This window comes from Lycorma delicatula, chromosome 12 (genome assembly GCF_047948215.1).
Source record: "Lycorma delicatula isolate Av1 chromosome 12, ASM4794821v1, whole genome shotgun sequence".
Lineage (NCBI taxonomy): Eukaryota > Metazoa > Arthropoda > Insecta > Hemiptera > Fulgoridae > Lycorma > Lycorma delicatula.
In genome coordinates, this window is record NC_134466.1 from 54,836,080 (window position 1) to 54,855,177 (window position 19,098).

The 19,098-nt window shown below is 32.7% G+C and overlaps 1 protein-coding gene across 1 annotated transcript in view; it reads left to right on the plus strand.

The window, feature by feature from the left end:
* Positions 1-456: 456 nt before the first annotated feature.
* The window catches only part of LOC142332762 (uncharacterized), a 689,554-nt gene continuing 670,912 nt past the window's right edge, over positions 457-19,098 (plus strand). Inside the window, exon 1 of the mRNA XM_075379377.1 lies at positions 457-670. Within this exon, the coding sequence (XP_075235492.1) occupies positions 457-670 (214 nt within the window). The remainder of the gene's footprint in view (positions 671-19,098) is intronic.

The following is a 19,098-nucleotide window of genomic DNA, read 5'->3' on the forward strand; positions in this document are numbered from 1 at the left end:
AGATTTTATCGATTCTTTTCAGGCCGATCAGTCCTAAAATAAGGTTGTTAATTGAATCCCTTCGATCAAAAATTTCATCCCTTCTTTTTTCTGGTAGATTACAGAGATTAAGTTTTATGAGAATTAGAAGACCTGGATTTACTTAATAGTATATAGGATTTGAGTTATATCAGTCAATATTTTAGACTATTATGTGACCTGAGATGGAAAAGAAGTTTCATTGGCTTAGAAGATTGCTACCCTGTTCAGGACAATAAAGAAACGGTTGTGGACCATCAGATGGCTCGCCTACCGTTAAACTTTAACCTTTAGCCAATGTCGCGTATTCGTTTATAGTCATATCCTTTTGATTATATTGTAATATTCTTCATAAAATAAGTAAAAGTGGAAAATATAAATTGTAGTTTTATAAGTTTCAGTGATGATGGGCAATTGTGAACGGCTTTTTATTCTTCGATGACCACATCTGCTAGGAGGTTCGTCCAGAGCCTAACTGGCCGGAGACAGTCAAGTCCTAGCGACGGTCCTGGTACATCATCATCGACACGACTCGTTCACGGCCAACATGAACTCGACGAAATTGCTGTGGTTTCATCGAACGCGACCCCTGGTCAAGTGAAATATGGAAGTGGTACGTGGACAGCTGCCAATGGTCCCCGTCTTGTTCCAGGTAATTTTTTATCGATATTAAAAATCATACATTTAGAAGGAGATCAGGAGGAGACCTTCCTGAAAGCAACTTTTTCTTTTGTTGTATAACTTAACGGATCAGAACAAAATAAGCATCGGAATTTTATACAATTTTTTATGTTTGGTTATATTGTAGTTTCTTGCTAAGAATCAAATTTTTTTCGAGCCTGTCAAAAGCCGTTAACATTTTTTTGTTTAAATACCATACAGTATATATTTAAAAAAATAGAAGGATGGATAAGTGAAAATTTGTCCGCAAAAATATTTTTTTAAATATAAATCGATAAAATGAATATTAAATTTTCTCATGATAGTCTTCATGAATATCCATACAGTTTTTCCAGCGTTTTGTAATATTTTAAATATCCGTTTCGTAGGATTCTTTCGACTATTCTACGAACCAGTTGCGCATAAATTCTTCAACCTCATCATCGATCGCAAAATGATGTCCACGTAATGCGTCCTTGAGTGGCCGTACAAATGATAATCGTTAGTACTGAGATCGACACTGTAGGCAGATGGTCGAGTGTCCAGCCGAGTTTGAGGAGTGTCTTGCACATGGACTGAATAAGTCTGCACTTTATCGTGAACTCAGATGGCGCTGCGTATTGGAATACCGCAGCGGTTTGATCTGTAGGCAGGCTTTACATGGTCCTGAACGAGACTGTAAAAGGAAGCATTTCTTATTTTCCCTTTTTCGTCCGACGCAAAAAATTAACGTAGAGTATTTCTCTCATGTCCTAGAACTTGATACACAAAGCCTTACCATCTGACGGCGCGGTCTTCGATTTACAGGTCCTGCCTTATCTTTCTTTCCTCATTTCATCGCCGCCCGTTTACTTTCAGTTATACAGTGGTGGAACAACGTTTAATCCGTTGTAAAAATAGGCTTCCTTATCGTGCTAGTAACGTTTTAGAAAACGAGTACAGACCTATTCTGCGTAAACTTCTGCTCGAATGTAAGGAGGAGGTATCCATCTGGTAGCAATTTTACGGTGTCCAAGGGCTCACGAATAATTGTTTCGACGCTAATTTCCATTCTTGCTGCTATCTCCGCACACTGTTATTCAAAATTAGCTGCTCGATGCGGTGAATGTTTGCGGGGCGTGCCATTGGTGCGTGGACGTCGATCACTGGTTTCGTTTTCAGCCCTTTCACGTCTTTACTTAAAGGCATTACACCACCGACATACTTGTGCCTTTGATTACTCATCTCTACCGAACTGCGCGTATAGTCTGATGTAAATTTCCGCGGGTTTAATATTTTTTTTAATTAAAAATTTAATGATAATGCGTTGCGAAACGGACACATGTAATTCTTGTTCGCTCGTCGTGCTACCCACAGATCCAAGATGCAAACTGAACTGTGATAGACTAGGGTGGTGCCTATTATTCCAGTCCTTCACTCAGTGCAGCCACAACATCGCGCTTTAATTTCTCTTTTTTCCAGTGCAATATTTTAATTTACATTTGAAACGCTTTATTATTTACTAGTTATCTACTCCTAAAAATATTTAGTTATTATTTTTTTAAATAACTACTATGAAGTTTAATAACTCATAACTACATAAGAAAAAAGTACATAAAATCTTTTTATGTACTTTACGGACTTTATTGTTTGAAATTGTTTCACAGAAGCTAGGCTACCACAAATTTTGTGCAAGATGGGTGCGGCAGAATTCTATGACACAGGAATTTTAAAGCTTGTCCACCGTTATGATAAGTGCCTGAATTTGTATGGTGATTATGTTGAAAAGTAGTATTTTAGTCCCTCTTTCACATGTATATAATAAAAAGTTTTTCTTGTACCTGGTTTTTTAAAATTCCAAAACGTTCCTTACTTTCTGAATAGCCCTCGAATATATATTTCACTTTCTTGTGGACACGATAACAGCCGGAATTTTATGCCAATCACTTTCAAATTGATACATTAAATATAAGGACCCAAAATCTCGGTCGAGTTCGTTAATGGGAAAAATCGGACCATGGGGCTGGAAATGTGGGGTTTTTCGAAAAAACAAAATATCGCGATAACTTTCTTACGAAGTAAACTACCGAATTCATTTAAATTTCCTACTATTCTTTGGGTAAGGGCCTTAAAACTTATCTTAATAAAGTTTTTGTTTGATATCACCAACCATTGGCCCAGGATTGGAAAAAATGGGGTTTCGAAGACAAAAAAAATCATACCTTCCATAACAGGCACAGTATCGAATCGGTTTAAAGTGATCAATAATCCTCAATTTTTGATATGACCAACCCTTACGGCAATGAATAACCAAAATGTTGTTGGAATTGTAAGAAGATGGGGCCTTTAGTATGCTAAACATGGAAAACTTTTTGCAACTGTTGTATTGAATAAATTTGTCGTTTTTCTTAACTTTAAGATGAAAATCATTTTATCCCCTTACTTAACGCTAATGAAGCCTGCCTCCGCCTTCCGGCGTGCTGAAAGGAATTTCTTTTTGGCTCTCTTGTAATATTTATTTGAAATTTGTAAATTTTCAACCTTAAATGTTATTTTAGTTATCATTATAATCAATAAAAAAGCCCCATTGACACTATGGCGTAAAATTTTTAAAAAGTTTAAAAATTTCTTTTAATGCTTATATTTAACGTTTGTTATGGAAATAAAACTAAGACTTATAATGAATAAAGCAAAGTCTTCATTTTGAAAAAAAGCAGTACAAGTATTGTGTGACTTAACCGGAGTGACCGAGAAAGTATTTTATTTTTAGTAGTACGTAATTCTGTTTTTTCACTACATAAAAATTAAAAAAAAAAATTTATTCCTTTTAATATTTTTGCTGTACTTATTTATTAATCTTTTGAGGTAAAGTATTTAAACTTGTTGAATGTAAAATTATATCAAAATTACTTTTTTATAGTCTTAGCGATGATAAATTGGTGAAACTAAGGTCTTACAGATTGATAAACTGCCACTTCAGTATTTAATACTAATTTTGGGATCACAGTAAAAAAAAATTAGAAAGAGATTTTAATCGAAAAGAAGCCCATTAAATATGTATTTCTGGTATGAGATTAACATTAGTTTAACGATTCTTAATAAAAATTTTCCCGTCAAAATGGCGGTTGATATCACGTCTTGACGCGATGGAAAATAGTAGTGTCACATTTTCTATAAAAGTGTAGCGGGTAGGGGAAGTTTCCTTCTCTTAGCTACCGTTTCTGCAGACTATGGACATAATGTTCCCTCCGCTTTTGATTTCATAAATCGTTTGATATCTGTTAACGGCCAAACGTTAGATACATCACTCTTTCACGTTTTACTCCCGTTTTTAAACCGTAATATTTATCTTTGAGACCGTTGTTCTCCGACTACTTTATCGTATTCTATTCGTATTACTATACTTAAACAGTAATTATACTTTTAAATATTTGATCTTACGTTTTTCTTTAATAAAGAAAAACACACGATAAATTGTTTTTTAAACAATAAAATTTTCATTTTATCGTAAATTGTACTGTGTACTATAAGCACCGCGTTGTATACATTAACATTTATTATACTTATTATTTTTTTACAAAAAAAAAAAAAAATAAAATAGAAATTATTGTAGACATAAGTATTTTGGAATTAAAAAAAAAATAAGTATAGAAGCACCATGCTTCTTGATACAAACGATATATATATATATATAATATGTAAATGTATAATCCTTTTACTTCATTTTAATTCTGTCACCATGGCAACAGAAATTTGATTAAAAAAAATCACTAATCTTTTTACTTTCTTTTACGAGTAAAGGATGTAGTGTGATCGTGAAAAATTTCGGTTTTCAGATTTCAACGAAAATATCCATTTTGACCATCCCTGAATTGATTCTGACTACCGTATTTATTCGAGTACCCCCGCCACCGAATTCCGAACCACGATTTTCCAGACCGAAAATCTAAAAAAAAAATCAAGTATACATTGGTATTATAAAGTACAACAGACAAGATAAAAAAATACGTAAATACGAAAATATTAAAAAAGTAAAGAATTTAATTCGTTCATTTAAATTACATTATTAATATTACATTATTAATTAAATACCGTAAGTACTAGTTTAGTTCAGAATCAGTAGGCCAGTAAAACGAAAAGAAAGTATCATGTAGAAAAGGATCATTTCAATACACTTTATAATATGGGATTTTATTTTTAATTATTCACTGCCATTGTCAATATCACGTCGCTATGCTAAAGGTGATCGTTTTCACTACCATCTGATTGAATTTAGGTACTTCTAAGAAAAGATTTATTTTATATAAATTATCCTGGCTAAAGCTATGTTTCAACTAAGCTTCGCACCCTTATTTTTTCTCGCCAATTCCAAGAAAAAAAATTCGGGGGGGTACTCGTAGAAATACGGTAATCAGAATAGAAAAGCCAATACAAATTAGACCAATGAACAAGACATTCCCTTTTCCATATCTTAGATTACAGTTATCATGTAACGCCCCGGGTGGTTACTGCGGTAACAATTTAATCTGAATAGAAAGCCGATAAAAATTAGACCAATGAACAAGACTTGTCTTCTTGTGTATCTCAGATTACTGTTATCATGTAACGTCCTCGCCGGTTACTACGGTAATAATGTAATCTGAATAGAAAAGCCGATAAAAATTAGACCAATGAACAAGATTTGTCATCTTCCGTATATCATATTATAGTTATCATTTAACGCCCTCGCAGGTTACTACGGTAACAATATACCGTATGTATTCAAGTACAAAGCATTTAATTCGTTCATTTAAATTACAATATTAATATTACATTAATAATTAAATACCGTAAGTACTAGTTTAGTTCAGAATCAGTAGGCCAGTAAAACGAAAAGAAAGTATCATGTAGAAAAGGATCATTTCAATACGCTTTTTAATATGGGATTTTATTTTTAATTAATCACTGTCATCTGTAGTAGAGTTACCGGTAGTCTCCACGTCGCTCTGCCAAAGGTGATCCTCTTCACTATCATCAAGTTCATTAGATATTCCGCATTTTTAAAGGTTTCCTTACTAATTCCGTGGAAATACCTTCCCAAGCATCTTTTATCCAAACACAAATCTGGGAGTGTGATTCTTCCTGTAGGCGTGAAAAGAAATTTTCAACAGCCATCCATTTACTGTACAGTTGTTTTAATGCAGATTTGAACGGTTTATTAATGCAGACATCTAGTGGTTGCAATAGAGATGTCAATCCGCCTGGAATTATTACTTGGTCTGTCATACCCTTTTTTAAAATGTCTTTCATTTTATCAGTCGTATGCCTCCGATAACTATTCATTACTAACATACCGGTTTTTTTTTTATTAAGTAAATCTCATGATCGGTTTTGGAATACACATCTGATTCAATCTAAAATAAAGGTTTCTTCCATCAACCTAATTCCTGTGCTCTGATAATAACTCCATTTACCTGTAGGGTAGGAAGAGTTTTTATTTTAAAAACAATGTACGGAGGTAATTTTGATCCGTCAGATGTAATGCAAAGCATAACACTGCACCTTTTTTTTTATTATCAACCAGAGCGAATCGGTACATGTTTGTCACCTTTTTTGTTTACGGTTTTGTCAAATTACACTGCAAAATATACGGGGGTTTGATCAGCGTTTCCTATTTGAGAAGGCAAATGGCCTTTATCTTTTCGAACATTTATTATGTATTTTTGAAAATGTAATATTTTTTGTTCATAAGCGTCTCGAAGTAGTTGAGAAACGGTCATTTTTCGTCTTATTGACAAATCATTTCGTGCAAAAAATCATGTAATCCATCCACGGTGTTCTTTACAATCAACTTTATTCAATGATGTAGCGATTTCACGAGCTTATGATTGACACATTTCTGTCATGACAGCATAACTGAATTTCCTTTTTTCCATAACAAAGTCATACAATTTTTTTCCTATGTCTGTGTATTTTGGCTTTAAGCAACGAAAGGCCTTTTTATTACCACTAGAGTGCCTTTCACCAGAAGTTGGTTCTTCATACGCCAGTCTCGAATGCACCTTTAATCTACTTCAAATCTTCTTCCTGCCGCCCGATTTCCAATTTTTCAGACTCTTCTATAACGCGCAGTTATTCATTTACTGTAAAAGATCGAAGACGCTGTCCGTTTGTACTCATTTTAATGCCGTAATTGAAATATATCACCGTATTAAACTTTACTAGATAAACTAAACAGATAAAATGCACATAACTGTCCACATATACAAACAGTACAACGATTATGGCGAATAGACAAGACGAAGATGGGTAACTAAGTGTAGTGTCATTAGAACCGGATGCAGCCTAAACAGAATGAATCGGTTTTATAAAAATACCGTAACTTCGTTCCTATCGATAATATGAATAGGATGTTAATAATTAAGGATGTATTCTGTATAAGCGGCATCCGGTATTGATAAACCAAAGTCTAATGTAACTATATTTATGTGATTAAATTTAGAAAACGTTTACTTTACATAAATTATCCTGGCTAAAGGCTATGTTTTAAGTAAGCCCTGCACCCTTATTTTTTCTCTCCAATTCCAAGGAAAATGTGCGTGGGAATAAATACAGTAGTAAATACAGTAGTTTTGGTGTGACGTTTGTACGCACGTATGTACCTCGCATAATTTAAAAACGATTAGCCGTAGGTTGTTGAAATTTTGGATTTAGAATTGCAGTAAGATCTAGTTGTGCACCTCCCCGTTTTGATTGAAATCGACTGAATCAAAAGAATCTAAAAAATTGCAAAATCCAAAAAAAATTGTGCTTTAGGTTTTTCGTAACTGTAGTAATAAGCTGTCATTGAGAGGTTTTCAACAATAGATATAAGTGGTACTTAGGTTCTACAGTTATAGCCAAATAAGATCTTAATTAATGAAATGGTTGGATCTTAAAAGGGAAAGGCACATCGGTTCGTATCGGCCTTCATTTTCTTTTTTTAATTTAAATTCATTGATTTATTAATAATTATTAACCTCTGATTGTAAAAAAAAACGTTTACCGTAAATAATTATTCAATAATAACAATAAATTAAAAAAGTATATATATATATATATATATATGATAAAATATCAGAAGTTATTAATGAATAAAATTTTATATATTTTTTATTGTAAAAAATGTGTATATGTAATTTAATAGGCGTCTAAGGAAGTCATGTTATGTCCACATCAGATTTTTTTTCTTTAATGAATTTCATTAAAATACTTAATATTCTCACAATCATGAGAATACGAACGCATGATAGCCAGGGGCCTCTGCCCTCTTACCGGCTAGTTCTTTATAAAAATTTTGAAGTAGTTAATTTTTTTTTACTGTGCAATAATAATAATTTTTTTTGGTTATAATAATTTAAAGTGGTTGTTGGTTTAGATTATATTTAAGTTATATTTATAATTCATTATATACTAAGAACTCAGTCAGTAGGGAATGATATAAAAAAAATGGAATTACTGTCGTATAATAAAGGTTTTGTATTTACGTGTTATCTTTAGTAAATTGAAGTGATGAATTAATTTTTTATTGTACTGTCCCGTGTAGTACTTTTGCAGAGTAGTTCTGTTCTTTTCAATGTTGTTATGTAAAATACAATTAAAAACATAATTTAAAGTATTAAAACTCTAGAGATTATGTACTGCCTCTATTATTATAATAAAAAAATGGTGGATAATAAAAAAATATTAATGCTTCGGTATCATAATTTGAATATATTTTTAAATATAAATTTTTATCCTAATGAAATTATTTATATTTACAATAAATCCTAATTAGCCGTAACCATAAATAGATTTTATTACAATAAATAAATGACATGCAAAGAGAGATCTCTATTGAAACCTCTCAAAAATTATAAATGCGTACACATGTATGTATATATATCTCGAACAGTTAGATACACTTAAGTATATAACAAAGATAAATAAGTATATACATTGATCAGTCCAAAGAACATTGTTAAAAGTCCAAAACATAAAAAAAAACAAAAATAGAACAAACAAGGATAAATAATTAAAAAAATCAAAATGATAAAAATAAAACTAAATGGTCAACCAGACATTAACAGATGTGAAACCAACCGGTAGCCGCTACTGACAAGTTGCAAAATAAGTTTTCTGAGAATCGTAAATGAGATGTTGAACACCACATCGTACTTTGCCGACATTGGTGATCATTCGGCATACAAACACTATGTTGATGATTATACCGCTAGAGATAAAGCTGTTCGTATTTCTATAGCTTTTTTCTTGTACAAAAAAAAAATCCCTTTCGGTACACCAGAAGGCGGAGTTAGATTTCACCGGAGCTAAGTAGGGGATAAAAAATTTATGAAGTTAAGAAAAACTTCAAATTTATTCAATACAACGGTTGCATGTGAAAAAAGTTTTCCATGTTTACCGTACTAAAGGCCCCATCTTCTTACAATTCCAGCAACATTTTGGTTATTCCTTGCCGTAAGGGTTGGTCATATCAAAAATTGAGGATTATTGATCGCTTTAAACCGATTCGATACTGTGCCTGTTATGGAAGGTATGATTTTTTTTTGTCTTCGAAACCCCATTTTTTCCAATCCTGGGCCAATGGTTGGTGATATCAAACAAAAACTTTATTAAGATAAGTTTTAAGGCCCTTACCCAAAGAATAGTAGGAAATTTAAATGAATTCGGTATTTTACTTCGTAAGAAAGTTATAGCGATATTTTGTTTTTCGAAAAAACCCCACGTTTCCACCCCTATGGTCCGATTTTTCCCATTAACGAACTCGACCGAGATTTTGGGTCCTTATATTTAATGTATCAATTTGAAAGTGATTGGCACAAAATTCCGGCAGTTATCGTGTCCAAAGAGAAAGTGAAATATATATTCGAGGGCTATTCAGAAAGTAAGGAACGTTTTGGAATTTTAAAAAACCAGGTACAAGAAAAACTTTTTATTATATACATGTGAAAGAGGGACTAAAATACTACTTTTCAACAGAATCACCATACAAATTCAGGCACTTATCATAACGGTGGACAAGCTTTAAAATTCCTGTGTCATAGAATTCTGCCGCACCCATCTAGCACAAAATTTGTGGTAGCCTAGCTTCTGTGAAACAATTTCAAACAATAAAGTCCGTGAAACTTGTGGGAAACATAGAGAACCTCAGTTATTGTGAAACGGTGGTTTTCACGAATCTTTTCGTCAACTTTGGAGACAAGATCGTCAGTCACAATGCTCAGACGTCAACTCTTCTCTTTATCGTGAACGTCTGTTCGGCCATTTTTAACTGAATGCACCACTTCCTGACAGAACTTTCACTCATGACGTTGTTTCCGTACACTTCACAGAGTTCACGATGAATTTCTATTGGTTTTAAGTTTTTTGCCAACAAAAAACGAATCACAGACCGCACCTCACAAGTGGCGGGATTTTCGATTGCGCTACACATTTAAAATTTGTATATAAAAAAAACGGGCAGTGCGGAGATGTTCCCGTTATCACGGCTGGACGCTGACTGAGGTGCCGAGCACGAGCACACCAATATATACGCGATTGGCATGCGCCTGGCGGAGTCAGGTGGAAACGTTCCTTACTTTCTGAATAGCCCTCGTGTGTGTGTGTGTGTGTGTGTGTGTGTGTGTGTGTGAATATATATATAAACTTTTGAACTGAAGGTGAAGGTGGTTTTGGTATCTGGGGGATGTGAAACGCGAAGATATGTCGATATTTTGCTGAAGTCGAATCATGGTACCCATTACAATAGGTAGCTTTTCTATGAAATCTACCTAAAAAAACATCATATTCTATTCTGCGGCTTACTTCATTATTTTTATCTTAAAATATTTTCAACTTCAATATTAGTTCAGTACCAGTTAGGAATTTCTTTTTATATATCGGATTCAAGTATTCCTCCCAGTTTTTGAAAATGTTTTTTTTTTTTTGTATTCAAATATACAAAAAATGGTAACGGTTTATTACAGCTATTTGCAACCGTATGATAAAAATCACCTTGTGTTTCGAACAAAAGGTTTTTACTGATGAGATCTATTTGCGTAGTGTATTCGAGGTAGGCGGGTTCTTTCACCAGTAAAGACACATTCATCTCCTTAAAACACTGTTTTAAACTATAAAGCTAATGTAGGTATCAAAGTTATAGTAAACGTTCTATTTTTTCTTCAGACTAATCATCAAATTTACTCAATACGACAATGGTTACATGTGAAAAAAACATGTTTTGGGGTCTGGGGGATTTAAAACGCGAAGATATATCGAAATTTTCCGGAAGTCGAATCATGGTACCCATTACAACAGGCAGCTTTCTTATGAAATCTACCTAAAACAGACATTGTTTTAGAGGTGGGGGAATAAATTTAAAAATTCTGCTGAAGTAAGTTAGTCAAAAGGACGGATTTTCGGTTTTAATTAAGAAAATAAGGATGTTAATGTAGGTATCAAAGTTATAGCAAACGTTCTTTTTTTTCCTGTTTAGCCTCCAGTAACTACCGTTTAGATAATACTTCAGAGGATGAATGAGGATGGTATGTATGAGTATGAATAAAGTGTAGTCTTGTACATTCTCAGTTCGACCATTCCTGAGATGTGTGGTTAATTGAAACCCAACCACCAAAGAACACCAGTAACCACGATCTTGTATTCAAATCCGTGTAAAAATAGCTGGCTTTACTAGGACTTGAACGCTGTAACTCTCGACTTCCAAATCAGCTGATTTGGGAAGACGGGTTCACCACTAGACCAACCCGGTGGGTTATAATAAACGTTCTATTTTTTTCTTCAAACGAATCAAAAAATACAACGGGTCTATGAAATTGAAATAAAATTCCAAGTGTAGACGTAACCTCAGTTAAAACTTTATTTGAGAATTACTTGTTCGTAACTGTAAATGTGCAATTCATTATTTGAGAAATTATTTACGTTGAGTGAAGCTCGTCTCCCATAGTACAAATAATTACTGGTAACGTTCGGTATTAAAAAAAAATGTATAAAAGGATCCACGGCTTTAATTTAGTTCAAGGAAATATCTTGGTTGTCGTATCCCTAGGTATCGCAGGTCAGTTTACGATACCTAGGTTTATACCTCGACCGTTGACTAACGTGAAAAGTTCATATAAGAGAGAAGAGAAGAGAAGGCAACTTGAGATAAAGTTCAAGGAAATGTTCTGGTCGTTGGGCAAACGTTTTCAACTATCTTTATCTAATAAGCTGCTGGTAAACACAACAATTCTAAAATAAACCTGGAATCCAACTATAGGATATTGCAGAATTAACACTAGTCTAATCTTATAACGGTTTCAAAATAAACTATCGAGGTGTATAACAGAGGCTTCTTAGTTTGCAAAAAATAATGAAATACACAAATGCTTAAGTTTTCGATTCGTCCAGGAGGAAACACAACGTTTCTGTTCACGATACGAACTGCGACTTAACAACCACGTGAATGAACGACAACGGGGATGAAGTTACTCGTACTAGACTTTAGTGACTCTATTGTGTCATAAGTGTAACTTCAGCTGTCAAATTTATTTCATATTCTTTTTTTATTTTTCTTCTCATTGTTTAGTCGTTTTTCTTACTATTTACAACTTCTTTTATTTTAATTACTTTGTATATGTGGTGCTTGCCACAAACAGTTTTTGTAATACCATTGTGTAATTTTTGAGGATTTTCTCTGGGAACTCCTTATCATGTGATTGTGAGTGTTATTCAATTAACTCAAGGTTTGTATATAATTTTTAAAAAAAATTGTTGAGATTTTGATTTCACTGTATATGTTTCAGCACTACTAGACTCTATATCACTCGTTCTTTTAAAATATATTTTCAGTCAAACACTCGAAATAAAAACAAAAATTTCTATCATTGATGTCATTTAATATCGGCTACAAATGGTCAGGGGGTGGAGACGATATGGTCACCGTAGATTTTATATCTCAAACAGATTACTTTATTCAGAGAAGAGTAATTGCTTATAAAGATCAATAAAATTCCGAGTCAAGAATGTTATGAAACTCTTTAAATCGATGTTTTTAGAAAAAAATCCTACAGAACATCGGGTACAATGAATTGCTGGTTATATATAAAATGTTTCAAGGCGTTAGATACTATTTGCAATGTGTTACTGAGAGATTTATGTAGATTTTTTACTGGTTGTTTTATATATCCTTTTCTTTTAGGCGTCAGGTGCAACTTGCAGTACATTAATATAAGTTATTTTTTATTAAAGTTTTGTAATGATTTTAAAAATCCATTTTTATACGAAAAATAATGTTAATGTAGAATAAAATTTAACTGTGACTTACCAGTCTCTACGGAAAATTTCTTTTTCACGCGGTGGTTCATTCTGGACTCGAATAATAGTCAACCATCACAAATTAAAATCTCCATAAAATTTATGATATTCATCAATATATAAAGGTTCTATACAAAAAAAGTTGACATTACCCCCCCCCCCTTTCTACTTTTAATTAATTATAATATAAATCGAATTATTATTAATTATATTTTTTGTTTTGGTCGTCGAATGGCTTCGACGGCTCGTAATTAATAACATTGTAGTGGTCCTGAAAGCGCTGTTTTTTGCGTTAGCTCTGAGAAGAGCTGTTGGATCCGGAAGCTGGTCTTCGCTGAAGTCTGGGATTTGTTCCATTGAAGTCAGACCGGGATTTCCCTCAGCGGCGCTGCCGAGGCGGTTCTCCCCGAGCGATCCCATGCTGGGCCGGCTACTGCTGCTGAGTCCGCCGGCCAGGGCGATTGAAGCCCTGCGAGCTGGAGCGGGAAGGTAGCGTCCGCGTCCAGTGGCTCCCTCAGCGGGTCGGCCAGGCCTGCTGCTCCGGCGGGGATGTTGGCATCCGCCGGGAGGTCCCACGTTGAGCCGGCCGGGGAACTTCTTCTGTCTTCGTCCGCCTTCTTCTTCTTCTTCTTCTTGGTCTTCTCCAGGTGGTGGTCGACGATGAAATGAAAATTCACTCTCGTGCAGGCTCTTTTATTGGAGCCTGAGATTGGCGGAGCCGCAGCGCCGCCTATGGTGGGAGAACTGCGTAGTGATTTTTGTATCAGCGCGTCCGTATACTGTGCGCCAGCTCACATCATATACCGTTTTCGTCCGCCGATATTAAATTAGGCATAATGTGGTAACAATATATATATATATATATATATATATATATATATATATATATATATGTAATTTGTTTATTTATATTTTTTAATTTTAAACAAAGTAAATTTGTAAGTAAACTAATTTATTTATTAATTATATTTTTATACGTTTTTATATTTGATTACGAGTATTTACTCTAGCAACTAAAGTCTGAAGTCAAATTATAATTATTTTCTCTCTTCCTTTTTGTTTTAATTTTATTTTTTGATTGCTAATGAATCTTTTATTGCTTTTAATTATAACAGTAGCAAAATTCTTTAATTTTTATCTAAAAAAGACAAATACAAAAAAATTAAAACGGAATATGTATTTATTTTAGTAGAAAAAACATAAGCATAAAATTTAATTCAGTGGAATTATAAATAAATAAAGTCGATAAATTTAGAATTAATTTTTGTTCACGTCAAAAAAAATCGGCATATTTAAAAGGAGCTTAAATACCGGCAAAGTAAAATATTTTCAGAATGTGTTTATTAAAACGTTATCAATATTTCACAAAAGACAAAACAAGAAAAATACGAAAATTCAGTTTTAAAGAGTTTTTTAAGCAGTTCAATCATTTTCTTCAGCTGAAGAAATAATTCCTTCTTATTGAAAAAATAACTAGGGATTTAAAATAGAATCGAAATTAGAAAAAAAATTCGATTTTTTTTTTTTTTAATTTGGGCGCTCTATTAAGTTTTTGGTGACATTGTTTAAAGAAATATATTTTGAGCATTAAAAATTTTATAAAATTGCGGAATTTTTTTAAATGTTGGAGGCTAAAATGGAGTAAAATTAATTTTTAAGAAAAAATCCCTTGGTGATAATAAATTAAACAAAATGTGATATCACATGACTTCCTTGTACGCCTATTAGATTACATATACAAATTTTAACTTCATTTAAACTTATTTTATTGGAAAGTGAGATACGATCCTCCAAATCTTTAATAAAGTGGACAGTTACACAATTCCATTGTGGTGGACACCACATATTTTTGTGCTGTCCGTACCTACATTTTATATTAGTTTATACAGGATGTCCCATATAAAACGCAACGCAACCTTATATTGGTAGGTATTGAAATAATAAAAAGGCATGTGTAAATGTAAATGTAATTTTTATTATTACCATCCATTACCTTACATTTAGAGTAAATTTTGGAAGTGGCCGCCATCTTCTTGAATACAAGCTTCAATTCTTTTTACAGCGTTTCTTGCAACTTTTTTCAAAGTTTGTGGCTGAATATTTAATACAGCTTGTTCAATATTGACTTTCAATTGTTCAAGTGTTGGTGGTTTGTTGCTGTAGACTTTTACTTTGAAGTAACCCCATAGAAAAAAATCCGCCGCAGTCAAATCTGGAGATCTTGGTGTCCACAAGCCTCGACCGATAACACGATTACCAAAGAATTCCTTGACGAAATCAGAAGTTGAACCTGCGTAGTGCGATGTCGCACCGTGATGTTGTAGCCGGCAGAGTCTGTCTTCCTCTTCCAAGAGTGCGATGAACTGAAATAAAATATCCTGATATCGTTCTGCATTAATGGTGTACTCGAAAAAAAATAGGACCGATTATTTTCTTCTGCGATATCGCGCACCAACCGCTCGACTTCTGCGGGTGTAATTGTTTTTCGTGCTTCATCTGTGAAAAATAACGAATCCATAACATTAATTCCCTCACGCAGAAATCGATTTTAGTGACTGTATCTGTATTCAACACTGACGCAGATCTTTTGTATTCCTTGTTAACAGAACCGGTCTCTCTAAATTTTGCAACTAACCTTAATACTGATGTTTTGTTAGGAGCCGGTTTATCTGGGTACTTATGGCGAAACAAATCTTGCCCTGCAACCACTGATTTCGTACTGAAGTACGACTCGACAATGACAACACGTTCATCTAGCGAAAACACCATCTTGTCTCTAGCGATACACTGAACGTTATGATTGCATTGTTGTTACTATCGGTAGTGTTCCACTGCGTCGCCGCGATGTTCAGATGTTGGACGAGTCCATTTCAGTAACGAGTAGAGGAGTAAGCTTGACTTTTGAAATTTCATGGATGAGTGATTGATGGGTTCCGTTTTTTAATTAAGTCCCTGCCTGCCTTTATCCGTAAGCTGTGGGTACGAGTATCGATCAGGCATAGTATTTTTCATTCGTTACAAAAAAAAAAAAATCATTTCATTATCATTCATCGGCAATTGTTATTAGAAGGTATCAACCAGAAATATGGAAGAGTTAATTACTATTTTATTTTCTCTCCTTCAAGTCAATTATAGACATTCAACACATCTATTCATTGTGTTCTTAAGGAACAGATTGTCTGGAAAAATAACTTAAAATTATTGACTAAATTATGTTAAAACATTTACTAAAAAAGATTAAATCTATTAATTAATTCAGAGAGTAAAACAAAGCGTGAAAAAAATTACAAATAAAAATGGAGAATAAAATAAATATCGAAGATTCGCGATCCGGTTTACGTCAGCGGAATCGAATTATTAAATTAGATTAAAAGTTTTTTTTATAATAAGCACTTAATAAGTATTTCTTTTATATTAATTTGAAATATTTCATCTCGTTTTTCAATGGAGAATTTCCGAAACTTTATGGAGATTACGCCTTCGTATCTCGTACATTTTAGATATGAGATAATAATAGTAATAATAACTGCGTCTCAAAAAGTCTTAATTTTCTGTTTTATTACCCAGCTTTTGTTTAGCTGTCTTTGTTTTAATTCTGTCGTAATTACAGAATTCATTATTTGGATATTTTTAAACTAACAGCAGTAGAGCGGTTTTATTACACACCTGTCTAACGGTATTTTAAAATTTTCATATAATTCCAATCTAAAATAATAGATATTTTCACCTAAAATTTCTATGATGGCCCTATTTTGTGTAGAATTAAAACTTTAATACATTTTGATAAGAAAGTAAGAAACCCAATCGATAATTCTTATCGCAAAATGTTTTGGATGAATAAATAAAAAAAAGTAGGTGTTAAGAACTGGAATCAGTAGAATAGTCTCCAGTTAAGATAACTGATGTTTATATAAAACCGAGGGATAATTTTATTTATGTGCACCTTATGTGCACGTTCGAATATAATATATTGTTGCTCCTAAATAATTTGTGAATTTAACTCAGTAAATTTCATGCAGCTCACATTTTAATTACTTATTTTTCCTGTTTAGCCTCCGGTAATTACCGTTCATATAATACTTAAGGGGATGATATGTATGAATGTAAATTAAGTGTAGTCTTGTACGGTCTCAGTGCGACCATTCCTGAGACGTATGGTTAATTGAAACCCAACCACCAAAGAACACCGGTATCCACGATCTAGTATTCAAATCCGTGTAAAAATAACTGACTTTAAAAGGACTTGAACGCTGGAACTCTCGACTTCCAAATCAGCTGACTTGGGAAGACGCATTCTCCGCTATACCAACCCGGTGGGTTACATTTGAATTACTATTTCACGTCACTGTCATCAAATACAATAAAGACATTCCTGATTTAGTAAACTTATTAAGACTATTTTTTTTTTTTTTGATGATCTCGGTACATAAGCTTGAAGCTTGTCATTGGAATATGAAAATAAAATTTTGTAGCGTATGAAAAATGCCATGCCTGAACCGGATTCAAAACCGGGACTTCCGGGTGAAAGGCCGAGGCGCTACCCGTCCGCCACGGAGATCGGCTATTTTAATGATATAATGAGGTTTAAAGTTATCAAAAAACATGTATACATAAATAATTATTGCTCTTCACACCAGACTTAAACTTATTTTTTGTATTGAAACACTCTTGTTTAATAATAGCATTAGATTTATTCGAAACTAATACTTTCAAATACGTTTTTAAACTTTCTAATGTTGTCGTTGACCATTCGAATTATTTACAGGTATATTTCTTAAAAATAACACAGATCACAAAGCAACCGATACAAATTTAAAATTATAAGTGAGCTTAATCTTTGGAAAATTTGGGGATATTTTTCTTTACTGAAGTCGTAGCGGTTTCATAATAATTAATTAGAAAAAATAATTTCATCAGACTTTAAACATTTTTTCAAATAAATAAATTTTTTATTCTGTTAGTTATAAAATAATACATACGTAGATCATGTAAAAAACGGATAAATACGCTTACTCCATGGATAAAAATAAGAGACTGCTTTAATATTTAACTGGATGGTTTCTTGATCAGTATTTTACTATTGCATACCGTGGTAAAACTTTGATCAAAACAGCTTATAACAAAATAAGAAATTAATTATAAAATAAATAAGCCGGCAAAATGTTACAAAATTTTCCCGGTTTTTTCTTTGAAAAATTTTTATTTCAAATATGCTGTACGAGATTATAATTGTGAAAAAGATCAAAACGTTCAGTAAAAAATTTGGGTTCTTGACGACGCCGTTGATCAAATGATGTTTATATCTTCAAAATTATGCAGCGATTAAAGTATAATTGAGAAAATAATCAAAGTTCTTAACAAAAACGTTTGTTTCCATCTTGATCAAATGTTGTTTTATCATCAAAATTATATTGTATTTAGATATAATTTTTAAATAGAGAATCAAAATGTTTTGTAAAACAAGAAATATTAAAAAGCACTATTGCCAAAAAAACATTGCTCTTCTGTAATAAAGGATAATTAAAGAGCATGCGGGTGACAGTTTTGTATATAGTGTAACAAGACCGGTATAGAGGAAAAGAAAACAAAATCAAGAAGGTTAATATCAGAAAATCCACGTTTTAATGGTAAAGTACGGTTTAAGCAGTACGAAAAATACTTTAATAATCCCTCTTTTATGCCAGTAATCTTCGAAAGCAATAATCAAACCTTCAATATTGATTTTACATTTTCTTGAAAAATATTATTAAAATAATAGGCGATCAAATTTTTGAATTTCTTTTGTAAAACTGTTTACTGCTGTTTTAAAAAATATTTCGATACTGTAATTAGACACGGTTTTTCGTTTTTTTTACAGGTTGGTTAGAAAGTTGTTACTATTCAAACTCAGATATTGTCTTTTGGTTAGTTAAAACATTTGTAATTAATGGAGTAATAAAATTAATCTGTCTATTTTTATTTCACCAGATTAGAGTACCTTATTTTATTTACTTTGTTATTTAGCATTTTATTTATTTGTACTACAGTAAGGTGAATAAAAAATAACATAAAACGTGACTTGTGAGTGTCTGTGTTTATGGTGGATAAATTATTATTGTTATAAGTATAAAACTCTACTCCGTAAGATAAATA